This window comes from Dama dama, chromosome 4, assembly GCF_033118175.1.
Source record: "Dama dama isolate Ldn47 chromosome 4, ASM3311817v1, whole genome shotgun sequence".
In the NCBI taxonomy this organism is placed as follows: domain Eukaryota; kingdom Metazoa; phylum Chordata; class Mammalia; order Artiodactyla; family Cervidae; genus Dama; species Dama dama.
In genome coordinates this window covers 55005183-55022427 of record NC_083684.1, presented here as the reverse complement: position 1 = coordinate 55022427, position 17245 = coordinate 55005183, and the positions used below count along the sequence as shown (strand labels likewise).

General features: G+C 48.0%; 1 protein-coding gene across 1 annotated transcript; it reads left to right on the top strand.

The window, feature by feature from the left end:
- Window positions 1-759: 759 nt before the first annotated feature.
- On the top strand, window positions 760-17232 carry LOC133051162 (cytochrome P450 2B4-like). Its single transcript, XM_061135629.1, has 9 exons — window positions 760-930; window positions 6292-6454; window positions 6601-6750; window positions 8127-8287; window positions 9721-9897; window positions 10375-10516; window positions 12232-12419; window positions 12592-12733; window positions 16723-17232. The coding sequence occupies exons 1-9, from the start codon at window positions 760-762 to the stop codon at window positions 16911-16913; spliced, it is 1485 nt and encodes a 494-aa protein (XP_060991612.1). The 3' UTR covers window positions 16914-17232.
- The last annotated feature ends 13 nt before the right edge of the window (window positions 17233-17245 follow it).

Below are 17245 nucleotides of genomic sequence, written 5' to 3'. Positions count from 1 at the left end.
GAGGCTGGGAGAAAACTCAGGGCATCAGAGATCTGAGACCCCAGAGCTCTGTCTCTCACCCCAATCGTTTCCTTTCTCCTGCCTCTCCCATCTATGGCTCTCACAGATGGGAGGGCGAAGGAGGGGGGGCTGGAGAGATAAAGGCTGAGTGTCTGCAAGCTCTGTAGTGACAGGGACTGCCTGATGCACATGCTCGCACACGCACACACACACAGGCCCATCCCACCACCACCACCACGAAAACACAACAAACTTCACGTGTGAGGCACCACATAAATACGTAGATCCACATACGTGCAGAGACATATGCGTAAGCACATTCACACTCATGTGCAGAAATAGACATGGGCATGTTCACATAAATACAAGGGCTCTTTCATGTGTAAGAATCACCCAAGCAGACACACGCAAGCAGGTATGCACCAAAGTATTAAACACAAACCCACGAACACAGCTAAAGCCAGGAGACAACCGGTGCTCCCCATACCCACAAAAGTCAACAGACTCATGGGGACCGTGTTATGGCTACTGTGGTGTCTCTGCCAGCATCTGGCGGGGGGTGGGGGGTGGCTGGAGAGGTATCAGGGTAGCAGGTCAGCAGACTGTGGGAGCAGGAAGTATGTGCTCCTTCTGTTTTGAGTTCACACTCTCGGAGGATGCCAAGGTATGGGTGATGTTACATAACTGGGTGTGGAGGCAGGCTTAGCATAAAAGGCTCAGCCAGAAGCCCAGCGGTTGGGACACCGTTGGACGGCGACCATGGAGCTCAGCGTGCTTCTTCTCCTTGCTCTGCTCGCCGGACTCTGGGTCCTGCTGGCCAGAGGCCACCCAAAGGCCCATGGCCGCCTCCCACCTGGCCCCCGTCCTCTGCCCTTCCTGGGGAACCTTCTGCAGATGGACAGAAAAGGCCTGCTCAAATCCTTCCTGAGGGTGAGACTCAGGTGGGAGGGGTCTGAGGGTGGCTCCTTGCCTCCATCCTTAGGGATCATTCATCAGGAAATGTGAGGCATCCTTCCAAGCTCAGGGGTGGGCTGTGGGAAGTTCTGCGAGGAAGGGATGTGGAGCTGAAGTGTGGTGGATGGTGATCAGGCAGTCAGGGGCGTCCCTTGCTCAGTTGGAAGTGTGTGGGCACTGTCCCTGGAGAGGGTGGGCGGGCATGAAGTGGTGTCTGTGGGTGAGCCGGGGGTATAGAAATCCCTGCTCCTCTGTCCCCCTCTCCCGAGTCCCTGCCTGCCACAGGGAGAGAGAGAGAAGGGGTGGTGCTACCAGTCAATAGGATTCTCCTCTGCCAACGAAAGCTGTCAAAGATTGGCCCCAGCCAGCGCCAGCAAAGGGGAGGAGGGAGAGGGAAAATGGAGGCTAGGTCCCAAGTTCTTACCAGTCGTTAACAATAACATGCAATGAGTAGCTGACCCTGGAGTGTTTACCAGGCCCTGTATCACGGCTCTCTAGGCATGATTTCATGATGGATGATCTATTTATGTATCAATAATGAAATCCATGGGGTTCCCAGGTGGTGCAGTGGTAAAGAATCTGCCTGTGAGTGGGTTCGAATCCTTGGTCGGGAAAATCCCTTGGAGTAGGAAATGGCAACCCACTCCAGTAGTCTTGCCTGGAAAATTCCATGGACAGAGGAGCCTGGGGGGCTACAGTCCATGGGGCGGCAAGGAGTCAGACACGACTGAGCAGCCGAACACACGCACCATGTAATCTGCACCCGCGAGCCCACTGCCCAGCGGGTCAGGCTTAGGGAACACTTGACAGTAACCCCCAGCAGCCCCAGTGCTCTGTCCCCTCCCCCCAACCCCTGCAGTGACCACACTCCTGAGTCTCGGGCTTGTCATCTGTTTTCTGTGGTTTTGTTTTTTTGTGCTCTGCTGGTCCTTTGCTGTAGTGTGTGAACTTCCTCTAGTTGTGGTGTGCCAGCTTCACTTGTAGCGCATGGGCTCTAGAGTGCGCAGACTCAGTAGTTGTGACTCAAGAGCTCTCTAGTTGGGGCAGTCTGGTTTAGTTCCTCTGTGGCATGTGGGATCTTAGTTCCCCCACCAGGGATCGAACCTCTGTCCCCTGCATAGGAAAGTGGGTTTTTAACCACTGGACCATCCTTTGATTTAAGGGAGAGTGTTTCTTCACAGATGTGGGGGCCCCCAGTGCGTATTATTTAGTTTCCATCTCAAGGGTGAACACCATGGACTTTGGTGGAAATAACTGGAATTAGTTTCTTCACTCAGAATTAAGTGGCAAGGATTTATCTGTATTGTGGAGTGAATTCATCAGGTCTTGGTTAGAACAGCTCGTGGCCTAGAAGAGGAGTCGCCCTCACCTAAGAGAAATAGAGAGTGAGGCCAGCCCGGGTAAGGCACTGGCCCATAGTTACACCCTGGGACTTCACAGAGGGGGCGTGGGAGTCCAGAATGGAGGGCTTTTCCTCTCCTTCATAGATAGAAGCTGCCTAATAATTTGTTATTTTATTTATTGTTATCACATGCACACTCAGTTGTGTCTGACTCTTTGTGACCCCATGGACTGTAGTCTGGCAGGCTGCTCTGTCCATGGCATTCTCCAGGCAAGACTACTGGTGTGGGTTGCCATGTTCTACTCCAGGGGATCTTCCCAACCCAGGGATTACAACCCTTTTTTCCTGGGTCTCCTGACAACTTGGGGATCACTAAATCCTTTGGGAGTTTAAGGCATGGTGGATCCCCTCCTCCGTAAATATTCACATACATTTTGCACAAGTTTTTGCTAGTTCCAGACCCCCTAAATCTCTTCTATAGCTCTTGCAAGGATCCTTTGTGTGTCTGTGATCCTCCTTTTTTCCTGGTGTGTCATGCGGCATGATTAATTCCCCAACCCGGGATTGAACTTGTGCCCCCTACCGTGGGAGCTTGGAATTCCAACCACTGGACCACCAGGGAATTCCCCATGATCCTCCATTCTCATTTTCTCTTTGTAGAGAGAGAGAGAGGTTGAGAGAGATAGAGGGAGGGAGGGAAAGAGAGGTCATAGGTTAGTAGGTGTCATAATTTACTTCCAAGTCCTTCTGGAGTCAGATGGATGAGGGTTTGTGTTCCAGACTTAACTCTTACTCATTGAATCTTAGCTTCTCTTCAGCAAGATGAGGTCGTGATGATAAGAATGCCTGCCTCATAAGAGACTTGTGAGGACTAGATAGTGCATAGAGCTTGGTATACAGTAAGTGCTCATTAATTGGAGGTTACTTGATCTATTCATTCAGTTATTCATTCATTCAATGGTAACTTACTGGGCACCTTGTGTGTGCCAGGAAACATTCTAGGCATTGATGATGTGGCATTAGACAGGGCACACAAACAGAGAAGGAAATATTAGGTTGGTAAGAACTATGATTAAAATAAAGCAAGGTGATATTTTCAAGAGTTGGGGGAGCCAGAAACCAGTGGTCTGTGACAACCTAGAGCAGTGGGATGGGGTGTGAGGTGGGAGGGAGGTTCAAGAGGGAGGGGACATAGGTATACCTATGACTGATTCATGTTCACATATGCAGAAACCAACCTAATGTTGTAAAGTCAATATCCTCTAATTAAAAATAAATAATTCTTTTTAACAAAAGTGACATGAGCTACTTGAAGCTACTTTAGAATGAGTGGTGAATGAAAGGCTCCATCTTGCCTTGTTGCTGATCAGACATCATGAAAAATGCCTGTGGATGACATTAATGAGCGACAGGTGTCAGAGCCAGCACTCAGAAGCAGGAGCAAGCTCAGCATGTTTGGGGAACCACAGGGAGCCTGGAGCTGTGGGATCGAAGGGTCTGTGTGAGTGGGTGCAGATGTCAGAGGGGTGATGGGGCAACATCGTGTAGGGCTCTGTCTACCATGGGGAAACTTCAGGTCTCAGTCTCAGGGTAGTAGGAGTGCTGGATGGTTTGAAACAGGTTAGGGATATTAATTAATTAATATTTTAATGAGGTAGCTCTGGTTTCAAGATAGGGTGGGGTATGCAGTGAAAGGATTGTGTGTAGCACAGGAAAGGAAGTAAGGAGACCAGCAAAGAGGGTTTGCAGAGATCACGGTGAGAGAGTTTTCAGTGAACTTAACCTTTTTATAATTTTAAGTCCACTTTTTAATCAATTTTTGAAATTGCAGTATTGTTGATTTCCCAAGTTTGCTGATTTCTGCTGTGCAGCAAAGTGATTCCGTTGCACATATATATGCTTTCCTTTTTAAAAGCTTCTTTTCCATTATGGATTATCTCAGGATATTGAATATAGTTCCCTGTGCTATACAATAGGACTTCATTGTCTATCCTTTCCATGTCTAAAAGCTTACATCTGCTATGCCCAGCCTCCCACTCCATCCCCATGTCTTCCCCTTGACAACAACCTGTCTGTTCTCTATGTCTGGGATTCTGTTTCTGTTTCTTAGGTATGTTAATTTGTATCATATTTGTTTCATTTGTGTCACTTTTTAAATTAATTTTGTTTACACTGCATTACCCTAATTTAATTATTATTTCTTGGGCAGATTGTGCAGCATGCAGAATCTTTGTTCCCTGATTGTGTCATACTTTAGATTCCACATATAAGTGATATCATATGGTGTTTGTCTTTCCTCTTCTGTAAGTCAACTTGTAACTGAAGTTTAACCTTTAGGGTAAAGTACACAAATCCTAAGTGCTCAGCTCAGTGAATTTTCTCAGAAGAACATACTAATGGAGTTGACATACAGATACGTAACTACTTGGCTCATGCCCAGAAACCTCCTTAAGTCCCCCTTCCAGTCACTACCCTCCTATTATTCTGACACCACAAGTTCCTGTTATCTGTTTCTGGATTTCATATAAATAGAATTATGACATATGAACTCTTCTGGATCTAGTTGCTTTCACTCAATATTACATCTGTGAGTTTCATTTTGTTGTTGGTTGTAACAGTGGTTGTTTTGCATGGCTGCGTAGTAGTCCACATTATGAATTCATCACTAGTTGTTTATTCCCTATGTTGCAGAGCATTTTAGTATAAGGCAACTATGAATCTCCTTGTTTTTTATTTTGCTGAGCACATGTATGCATTTTAGTTGAGTGTGTTTCTGGGAATGAAGTGGCTGAGCTACTCAGTGTACATGCCTCCAGCTTCAATAATTACTTTTGAGCTGTTGCCCCAGTGGCAAGACTTGATGGTATGATTTTTCAAATGTCATGATAACCCCCAGAAGGCTATCACTTTAGCTTCATGCCTCCCAAGTGGGTGGTTGGATCTCTGGGGAAATTGCCAGGAGGTAGATGGGGGTTGAAGGTGGGTCACAAGAAGGATGATTTTTTAAAAATTATTTTATTTATTTATTTTCCCTGTGCTAGGTCTTAGCTGCTCTTCACTGTGCAATGCAAATGCTTAGTTGCGGCATGTGGGATCCAGTTCCCTGATCAGGGGTTGAACATGGGCCCCTGCATTGGGAGCTCAGAGTCTTAGCCAGTGGACCACCAGGGAAGTTCCAAGAAGGATGATTTTTCAGTTGAGATGCCAGTGATCTCACCAGACTCAACTAATATCACCTGGGCTGGGGTCAAATTCTTAATAAGAATATTTAACCACCTGTGCTTCTTAGGGTGCTTTCCAGGTGGTGGTAGTGGTAAAGAACCCACCTGCCAATGCAGAAGATGTCAGAGTTGTTGGTTCGATCCCTGGGTCAGAAAGATCCCCTGGAGGAGAGCATGGCAACCCACTCCAGTGTTCTTGCCTGGAGAATCCTATTGATAGAGGAGCCCGGGGGACTATGGTCCATAGGATCATAAAGAGTTGGACACGACTGAAGTGACTTAGCACACACACACGCTGCTTAAGACACCAACCAAGCCAACCAGTGTGGACTGGGCTGGGTCACAGGTTAATCTTTTAGTTGCTGGGTTCTGGGAAGCAAAAAGGCAGACTGGGGTGTAAGGTCTTGGGTCAGTGGGTAGTTATCAACCTATATGTAAGTGTTTAACTACCAATCTATATGTAAGTATTTTAGGGCTTCCCTGCTGGCTTGGATGGTAAAGACTTTGCTTGCAATACAGGAGATGCAGGTTCGATCCCTGGTTTGGGAAGATCCCCTGGAGAAGGGCATGGACACCCACTCCAGTATCCTTGCCTGGAGACTTCCATGGAAAGAGAAGTCTGGCGGGCTACAGTCTATGGAGTCGCAAAGAGTCAGACACAGCTGAGTGACTAACACACACACACACACAAGTGTTTGCCTGGTTTAAAAATGGAGATGGGGACAGCGGGGCATGCTGACTAATAGCAGCCCTGGCTGTGGGTGTGCTTGGCAGTTCCAACAGAAATATGGGGATGTCTTCACGGTGTACCTGGGACCAAGGCCAGTGGTCATCATATGTGGGACAGAGGCCATTCGAGAGGCCCTGGTGGACCAGGCCGAGGCCTTCTCTGGCCGAGCGAAGATCGCCGTTGTTGACCCAGTTTTCCAGGGATACGGTAAGGTCCTCAGGCCCACCGGGAGGGGACAGGGGAGGAGGATGGGGATTGGGGAGGGTGAGTCTGGGAAGGGAAGATAAGGGTGGAGTGGGACTCGGAGTCTCCTTGAAAATTCCTGTGCCACCCAAGCCTCTCCTAAACCCTAGGTGTTGTGTTTGCCAACGGGGAACGTTGGAAGGCCCTTCGGCGATTCTCTCTGGCCACCATGAGGGACTTCGGGATGGGAAAGCGGAGTGTGGAGGAGCGGATTCAGGAGGAGGCTCAGTGTCTGGTGGAGGAGCTGCGGAAATCCCAGGGTGAGCCCTGGTGCGGGTGTGGGCAGGAGAGGAACACGGGGAAGCCGTGTGAGCACAGTAGCCACAGAGAGTGTAGGTGGGCAGAGAGAGAGATGTAGAGACAGAGAGGGGACAGAGCTTGGGAGGCCAGCAGAGGAGCAGGGACGGAGAGAGGGGCAAAGAAAGAAGGTATAGGTGGGCAGAGAGGAGACAGAGCTTGGGAGGCCAGCAGAGGAGCAGGGACCGGGAGAGGGGCAAAGAGACGGGGCAGAGGTGGGTAGGTGAGAAATGCGGGGGACAGGAGAGATACAGGCGTGCAGTGTCAAGAGGAAGGCAAAGACGACTCAGGCAGTAAATAGCATGTTAGTTGCCTGTATTCAGGGGAACCAGTTCGTGGTTTGATTGTATCTGTCAAGGGCCAAAATGTGACTTCAATAAAAAGAAAGTAAAGAGAAAAAAAGAGAAAACAGACATTTCAAAAAAAAGGACAAACTGTGTTTTGCTTTCTTCGGGTGAACAACTGACAGTGAGCGAGGGGGTCAGTCAGGATTTTCTGCTCTTAGAAAGCCTGGTGAGCACGTCTGGGGGCTTGAGGATTCCTCAGAAACGTCCTGACTGAGACACAGAGGTGACAAGATGCTTTCTTAAGAGATTTTGAGACATAAATGGAGGAAGAGGCAGAGCCACGGGGAGCTCTAGAGATGTAAGGACGGAAGGACTCACAATAAGACAAGAGGAGACAGAGTGATTCAGATGGAGACACAGAGAGGAAGAAAGAGACAGAGATGGAGGGATCGAAGCAAAAAGAGGAGACTCAGAGAGGCAGGAAGGAACAATGGCAGGGAGAAACTGAGGCACGAAGATTGGAGAGAGACAGAGAGGCTCAGGAAAGGGTGTGCAAGGGAAAAAGAGACAGTGGACAGGAGAGACCCAGGGAGAGGCCGCACTGACCTACACTCCTGGGTGCACAGCCCGCCCTCCTTCCGCCTGGGGTGAGCTTGGCACATCCAGACACCAACAATCACGTGCAGAGCATTTCCCAAGGACCAGAGAGCTCTAGGGGTGGATGAAAAAGATGGGGGTGGTGGGGGGGAAGTGCGGACAGTTAAGGGACCAGGAGAACAGAGCTTTGTCAATGGCACCTGCAATTGATTGAACACCAGCTCTGCATCTTCTTCACAGGACTGAGATGAGAATTTAATAAAATAATATGTGAAGTGCTTAGAATAGGGCCTGGCACAACTTCTAAGCTAGCGAGTGTTGGCTGTGATGAGGCTGGTTTTTTTTGTTGTTTTTTTGTTTTTTTAAATTGTGACTGAGTGATAGAGGAGAGTCACACAGAGACAGCTCCCCTGGCACTAGAGTCTGTGTCCTGTGACCCACCCCTTTCCCTCTAGGAGCCCTCCAGGATCCCATTTTCTACTTCCACTCCATCACCGCCAACATCATCTGCTCCATTGTCTTCGGAAAACGCTTTGACTATAGAGATCCTGAGTTCCTGAGGCTGCTGGACTTGTTCTTCCAATCTTTCTTGCTCATCAGCTCCCTGTCCAGCCAGGTCCGGGAGGGCAGAGCTCGGGTGGACATCCAGGCAGGGGAGAGGGGTGATTTGCTTTTGGGAACTGGAAATGCAGCTTCCAGCCAGAAGGGAGGCAAAGACAACAGAGAGAGAGACAGGGACACAGAGGCCTGGGGGAAGGGAGAGATGGTGAGACAAGGACTGAGAGACAAAGAGGAAGAAAGGGGAGTGATGGAGGAAGGAGAAACAGAAAGAGGAATCAAAGACACACACATGAACCTGCTCCTCTCTTCAAACAAAAAGGTAAAGTGTGTCTTTCTCAATGAACCTAGAAATACCCCTATTGCAAAAAGCGAAAGTGTTGGTCCCTCCGTTGTGTCTGACTCTTTGGGATCGCAGGGATTGTAGCCTGCCTGGCTCCTCCTCTGTCCATGCAGTTCTCCAGGCACAAATGCTGGAAGGCGTTGCCATTTCCTCCTGTAGGGGATCTTCCGGACCTCTGGCATTGCACACAGATTCTTTACCTTCTGAGCCACCAGGGAAGCCCCACCCGTATTGTATGTTCAGTTAAAAAGTGAAACTTCAGAAAAGTCTGCCTGGCTGTTGTTCTCAACCGAGAGTGCAGATCGGAGTCATAGGAATGAATATCACAAATGCAAATTCCCATGACCTCCTAGTGGAGAGTCAGGCCTGGAAAATCTGCAAGGAGGTTCAGATGAGTACTTGCACAAGTCCAACACGGGGTTTCAATTTTCTTCTCTCACAGAGAACCACAGAGAGGGGAAAAGCCTGGAATGAGTTCTGCCAAACAGTAACCATGTTATCTCTCGAAGGACAGGTTAAGGAGGAATTCCACATCATAGTTTATCCTATGCTGTATTTTTTGCAATTGTTGGCAACAAGTTAGAAGTTACATTTCTCATTAGGCAAAGCAATAGACATATGCTCCCAGACAGTCAGCAGCTTCATTTTGTGTAGGCATCGTGTCATCAACGCCTGACACAACAAGGATGATGCAAGAGGAGGAAACAGGCAGAGAAAGGTTTGAGTAGAAGACATACACTGGCTGGAGTAGGCAGGGACAGGGCAGAGGGTGGATCAGCAGGAGACCCATGGAGATAAAGAGAGGTGGAAAAGAGAGAGAGACAGGTGGGCCAGAGACTAACAAGAGGACACAAGGAGAGGGGGAAAGATGCAGAAAGAGAAAAATGTGATCTCTTACACAAAGGACACACAGAAGCAGTGAGTGAGGGGCTCAGATACAGAGTGAGAGCCGGAGGGAGACAGAGACTGAGAGATGGAGAGAGAGACAGAGACAGGGAGACCAAGACACCCCAGAGAGGCAGAGAGAGATGGAGAGAGAGACAGGAAAACAGAGATTCCTTGTGAGGGTACTGGGCAGAAGGGCTGTCCGTCCCTGTGACCTGCTAGCTGAACCCTGCAAGGGCCTCACAGTCCCTTCTCTCCCGCAGCTGTTCGAGCTCTACCCCAGCTTCCTGAAGTACTTTCCTGGCTCTCACAGGCAAATCTACAAAAACCTGCAGGAAATCAACGTCTTCATTGGCCGCAGTGTGGAGAAGCACCGTGAGACCCTCGACCCCAGTGCCCCCCGGGATTTCATTGACTGCTACCTTCTCCGCATGGAAAAAGTAGGATTTGGAAGAGGCAATGGGGTGGAAGGGAGGAGACCAAAAGATATAGAGTGAAAAGGGAGGGGAAAGGAGTAGAGCAGTCGGGGGAAGGGAGAGGGGAGGAGAGATTTGGAAAGAAGCAGAGGGAGAGAGGAAAGAGGGGGGAGTTGCTGGGGAGGAGATAGAGGTTCGGGAAATACAGGACAAGGGGAAAAATGCAGCAGCTGGTGAAAAGAGTCACAGAGGCAGAGAGACTGGGAGAGGAAGGGGGACAAACACACCAAAGAGATGGAAGATGATTGAAACAGAGCAAGACAGAGCAAAGGGAGATTGAGACCGAGATAGAGAGACGGTGGGACACATATCCCATAGAGGAAAGGGGAAAGGGCCAGATGGTGTAAGACCCAGAAACAAGTGGAGGGACCCGGAGAGGATAGGTGTGGGCAGCAGGGCCCCCGGCCTCCCCTGATGTGAACCCCACCCGTCTGGATTCAGGATAAGTCTGATCCCCAAAGCCAGTTCGATCATCGGAACCTCATCATGTCTGTTCTGTCGCTCTTCTTTGCTGGCACGGAGACAACCAGCACCACGCTCCGTTACGGGTTCCTGCTCATGCTCAAGTACCCGCACATTGCAGGTGGGCAGGCCGGGGACGGACACTGGGAGGGGCTTCTGACCCCTCTGCAGGTCCAGAAATGGGGCTAGAGGTCTTTGGTGAAGGAGAGAGGCAGCTTTCCCCTCTTACACCAGGAGCCTTAGGTTGTTTTTGTTTTTCTGTTTCCCTTGGCCCCTGACCAGGCATGGAATTTGCACCCCATGCTGTGGCAGTGAGCAGCCTTAACCACTGGACCACCAGGGAAGTCCTCCAAGCAGTGCAGGTTTTGAATGATCTACCCAACTAAGCCAGGCCTGTTGGTGGATGGATGAATGAAGAATCTGTCAATCTGGGGAGTTCCCTGGAGGTCCAGTGCTTAGGACTCAGTACTTTCAATACCATGGCCCTGGGTTCAATCCCTGGTCAGGAAACTAAGATATGGCAAGTAGCGCAGAGTGGCCAAAAATAAAACCCCCAAATCTGTCAATCTGTTTTCCAACTGTTTCTTCTATCACTTAAAGATCGACCCACTCATCTACCCATCTGTCCTTTCAACTCATCAGTCAACCTGTGCACTCAGATTCTTTCATCTGTGATTCATCTAGGATATATACATCCATGTATTTGGACAAAGTGATCATCTTTGATCATTTGAAACAGTGATTCATTGAATGAAGTGTTTGTCACTGATTCATCTGTTTCTTCATTTATTCATGCATCCATCTGTTTTTCTAAAACTAGGTTACATACCTTAATCCTTCCATTGCTTCTTTTCCACTTCATCCTTCATCCATCTATCTTTTCATTTATTTATTTATTAATGCACTCATTATTCACCCTTGATGTATATATCTATCATTAAATCCATCCAACCACCCACTGATTCCTCTGTTTACCTGTTCCTTTAAATGTATTCATTCACATGTTTTTCCATAAGTTTAGCTATCCAACCATTCATAGGAGTTATTGGTTCATGAAGTTCATTTCTTTATTTGTCTATGGATCATTTAGTAATAAATTACTCTTTGATAAGTTAAGAATACATCCATTCATTAACATTCTTCCATTTACCAGTCTTTCCACTCATGAATTGGAGAAGGAAATGGCAACCCACTGCAGTACTCTTGCCTGGAGAATCCCAGGGACAGAGGAGCCTGGTGGGCTGTCGTCTATGGGGTCGCACAGAGTCGGACACCACTGAAGCGACTTAGCAGCAACAGCAGCAGCTGCTCATGAATTGATCTACTTTGATCAAATGATTGATGTGCTCATTTATTTCTCCAGTTATTCATGGGTTAATCCACTGATGTGTTTTACTATTATATTCCTGAGGACCTAGCACAATGCCTCATCTATAATATACACATGATAAATATTAGTTCATTTTCTACTCATCTTAGAGGAGGAACTTTGATAGGTTCATAGCCTTGAGTTCTTAGTCTGAAATTCTGAGCAAAACTGGGGTTCACATGTGTCTGTGTGTTTGCTTGTGTATGTTGGGAGAGAATCCATAATGTTCGTTAGATATTAAAGAGTGAAAATTCTTATAGTTTTCCCATTTCTCCTCCCACTCCAAGCTGGTTACTCAGAGGAGTGTCAGTGATGTAACCATTTCTTATGGGTTTTCCGGGCTTATTGGCCTGGAAATGAATGGACCAATGTTCATAGAACATTGAAATGTGTTCCAAGATAGAAAGCAGTATTCCTCGTGAAATGTCTCTATAACTGAGGTTCACTGGTCCCACGCTTCTGTGCAGAGAAAATCCACAAGGAGATTGACCAGGTGATTGGCTCACATCGCCCTCCAGCCCTGGATGACAGAGCCCAAATGCCATACACGGATGCAGTCATCTATGAGATTCAGAGGTTTTCCGACCTTATCCCTACGGGCCTGCCCCACATGGTCACTAAAGACACTCATTTCCGAGGGTACATCCTCCCCAAGGTACAGCACTTCACTGGGCTGCCACATCTCCCCTGTGTGGTCTCCTGGGTTCGCTTTCATCTTCTAACCTTGACCGCTTTTTGGTTTTATCACTCACCCTTGAGTCATGATGTGTAGGGGTGGGCTGGGGGAGGAAATGGAGATATCTTTCAATCTTGTGACCCTCCCTCAGGGCACAGAAGTCTACCCCATCCTGAGCTCTGCTCTCCACGACTCGCACTACTTTGAGAAACCAGATGACTTCAACCCTAACCACTTTCTCGATGCCAATGGGGCGGTGAAGAAAAATGACGCTTTTATGCCCTTCTCTATAGGTAAGCTGGGCCTGCATTCCAGAGTGCAGGTGCCATGACTTCTTGAGGACAATCAAAGAGAGGTCTTTGTTCATTGAGCAGTTTATCTGTGCCAGTTGCTTTACCTGTATTAACTCATCTCATCTTCACACCAACCCTAGAGGGGGCTTGAGAACCAAGATCACATCCCAAAGGCACAACTCTGTAAGGGCAACAAGTATACCTCTCTACACACAGGTATCACATCTGTTGAGCACCAGGATGAGCCAAATATTTTATCAGAGCTTGAAGATAATGTATCAGACAAGTCACAAAGAGACAGAGCTCTTGCCCCAGGAAGTTTACAGTCCAACAAGAGAGATAAGCATGGGTTATATGGTTACAGAAAAATCTATAAATGAATAAATGTTGCAGTGGGCTTAGAACTCCATGGCTAAAGTAAGTGCTCAGAGGCCAACTCTTCTTCATGTAATGAATCATAATTATGATAAGTGCTCTAATGGGGGCTTTGGGAACATCAAATAGGAAATACTGACTACTCCTGGTGGGTCTGTGAGGAAAAGCTTACCCTAAACAGTGTCTTCTAAGCTATGACATCATGGGGGAGTATCAACCAGCCACTGGAAGGCATGTTCCCTCAGAGGGAGAAGCAAGGGCACAGCCTGAAGGTGGAGATGGCATGCTCATCTGAGAAAGAACTCAGGAAGACTGGGACATGGATTACAGAAGAGAAGGGTGAAGAAGAAGATAAGTGAAGAGGAACAAATGAGCCACTTGATGAGGGTGAAAGAACATTCAAAACATGAAGATCATGGCATCCGGTCTGATCACTTTCCGGCAAATAGACGGGGAGAAAGTGGAAACTGGTAGATTTCATTTTCTTGGGCTCCAAAAACACTGCGGATGATGATTGCAACCATGAAATGAAAAGATGCTTGCTCCTTGGAAGAAAAACCATGACAAAGCTGGACGGGGTATTAAAAAGCAGAGACCTTTGCCGACAAAGGTGCATATAGTCAAAGCTATGGTTTCTCATTAGTCATGTATGGATGTGAGAGATGGACCATAAAGAAGGCTGAACACTGAAGAAGGGGTGCTTTTGAACTGTGGTGCTAGAGAAGACTCTTGAGAGTCCCTTGGACTGCAAGTCGATCAAACCAGTCAATCCTGAAGGAAATCAACCCTAAATATTCATTGGCAGGGCTGATGCTAAAGCCGAAGCTCCAATACTTTAGCCACCTGATGTGAAGAGTTGACTCATTTGAAAAGATCCCGATGTTGGGAAAGACTGAGGGCAGGAGGAGAAGAGGGCGACAGAGGATGAGATGGTTGGATAGTATCACTGAGTCAAGGAACATGAGTTTGAGCAAACACTCTGTGATGGTAAAGTATAGGGAAGCCTGGTGTGCTGCAGTCTATGGGGTCACAAAGAGTTGGACACGCCTTAGCAAGTGAACAACAAGGGTGAGGAGCTCAACTGGGTGGGGCCTTGAAAACTGGGAGGAGTCTGAATCTGTTCTGCTGGGACTGGGGAGCCAGGGAGGGCCTTGATCTGCTTTGATTTCACTCTCTCCCTATTGTCTGCTCCTTGACCCCAACCAGAGGAAATCCCAATGCCCAGGTTCTCCTCCTTGGAGGGGATGGTGGACCCCAGCATCTAGTCTCTGGTTTTGAATCACACCGGTGATTTAAGTGACTCAGGGCCTCTAGCTCTGCCCAGTGCAATGGCTCCCTCTCTCCTTTCTTTGTAAACTTTTGGCTGCGCTGGGTGCTGTGTTGCAGGGGCTCTAGGGCATGTGGACTCAATAGATGCTGCACAGGCTCAATTGCGGTATGTGGGAATCTTACTAATGGTTCTCCAACCAGGGATCCAACTAGTCACCCTCCACTGGAAGCTTGGAGTCTAATCCTCTTGACCAGTATGCGTGTCCCCTCCCTCCTTAGTTCTTCTTCAGTGAGAGCCAGGGGACATGTGGGGTCTGGGTGGTGGGTGAGGATCAGTTTCTCCATTAAACAGTCTTGTCCTAAGTTTTAAGAGAGGCAGAGATGTGGCAAACAAAAACAGAGACAGACAGACAGATAAGGAGAGAGTGAGAAACACAGAGAGAGAGAGAGACAGAAAGACAGGAGAGATAATGGTAGAAAGAGACTTAGAGTGAATGAGATAATAGAGGGAGGTGGAGAAAGAAGAGGCTGAGAAAGAGGAAGACAGAGAGGAAAAGAGAGAGTGACAGAAGCAGAGAGGAAGAAACACTGAAGGAGAGGAAAGGAGAGATTGTGCAGGGAGACTGAGAAAACGCAAGTGCACTGAAGGGAGAATCAGACTCAAATAGACAGAGAAAGGGACTTACATATGATTCAAGAAGGCGGAACAGGGAAGAGAAAACAAGAAAAGATACAGAGCCTGGCAGAAGGTATAGACAGAAAAAAAGACTGAAGCAGACGGCCATGGGCAGAGAGAAAGAGCCAGTGGGTGTCCCGTTGCAGAGTCCGAGGGATGGGAAGGACCGGGTTGGAGGGAGCAGGAGTCCGACTGTTCTTGGAAGAGCCCGGTTGCAGATTCAGTGACCAGAGAAGAATCAGCTGGGAACATCCCTCTTAGTATTGCTATGCTCTTGTGTCCTAACTTCTAAATGAGCCCAGAAGATGTAGCCCCTTCTCCAGTTACCTCCAATGGGCATAAAATCTCACCAGTTGGAAGATTTGAGGGGGAATTCCTGGGCCATCCAGGGGTTGACTCTGGGCTTCCACAGCAGGGACTAATGGTTCAATCATTGGTCAGGGAACTGAGGTTCCCAAAGGCCACTTGGTGCAGCCAAAAGAAATCAAATCAAATTAATTATTTTTTTTTTTTAAAGGGAGAGGCTGTCAGGGTCTCAGCCTTTCTTTTGGCTCCTTCCATTCTCACTTCTCTCCAGGTTCATGGTTTAGAGCTGTGGTGGGGGGATCCACCTGCCTCTGAGAATCGCAGGGAAGCTGTCCACGCACATCCCATGACCATCAGTCCTGCACACAATGTTATGTATGTTTGTTTTTTTTAATTCAGAACTCCTGGAGCCCATGGCTCCCAGGCTGAGATAAGATGAAAACACACAGACATGTAAATATACATAGGGCCAGGCAGACACCTGGCATACAAACTCCCCACCACACACACCCAGAGACCAACACAAGGTACTCCCTACATTTGCCTTTACTAACAGTCCATCCTAAAGGAAATCCTAAAGGAAATCAGTCCTGAATATTCATTGGAAGGACTGATGCTGAAGCTGAAGCTCCAATACTTCGGCCTCCTGATGAGAAGAACTGACTCATATGAAAAGACCCTGATGCTGTGAAAGATTGAAGGTGGGAGGAGAAGGGGATGACAGAGGATGAGATGGTTGGATGGCATCACCAACTCTATGGACACAAGTTTGAAAAAGCTCTAGGAGTTGGTGATGGACAGGGAGGCCTGCCGTGCTGCAGTCCCTGGTGTCGCATAGAGTCAGACACGACTGAGCGACTAACCTGAACTGAACTGGTCAGGTCTTCTAAAAATTTTAGAAAACACTAACATTTTTATCTTCTAAAGAGCACTACTAGATAGGTACCATTCTTCCCATATTAGGTATGATAGAATTGAAAAATATTGTCAGAAATATGCACTGGTCCGTATGTGCAGGCAGATGAACACACACACACACACAGAATCAAGCATTTTTCCATTCTCTGGGGCCACGGAACTCTCTGGAAATTGAATAAAAGCTTACAAACTCTGTCCCAGAAACATGAGCAAGGTATATCCACCCCACAATTGGCACTTACTGTCAGAGAGTTTCGAAATCCTCTAGGAGTCTCCTGTGGCTACAGGTTAAAGGCTAATCCCACACAACTTTATTGCAAAGAACCAGGTAAATGGGCTTTGGGGTGTGAGCAGGCAAAGTGTGTGCATCCGCTCCCAGTGCTCACCGTGATCCGAGATTCTGTGCCTTGTGTCCACATGGTGAACGTCTGTTCTGTCCCCACAGGGAAGCGTATCTGTCTTGGCGAAGGCATCGCCCGCACCGAATTATTCCTCTTCTTCACCACCATCCTCCAGAACTTCTCCGTGGCCACCCCTGTGGCCCCTGAGGACCTTGACCTTACTCCCCGGGAGAGTGGGGTAGGCAAAGTGCCCCCTAGCTACCAGATCCAGTTCCTGCCCCGCCAAAGAGGCTGAGGGAAGGCGATCAAGGATACCAGGGTCACGTGTGTCCCCACCTCCGCAGAGAATGGCCCCCGAACTCTCTCCGTGTCCTCCTGCCTCTGAGCAGGCTGTGCTGTGAGCCAGCATCCCTAGCCTCCATGCATGCCACCTCCTTGGGATAGTCCCATCTGCATCTCACTTCCTTCCATCCTTCTGCAGCTCTTCTAAACTCAAGGAGGTGTTTCCTTTCACCTATTAATAGAATTTCACAAGTGATGTATACATATATACATAAATATGTGTATATATGTGTGTGTATGTATATATATTTGGCCAAATAAATGAAGCAAAGAATTAAAACTTGC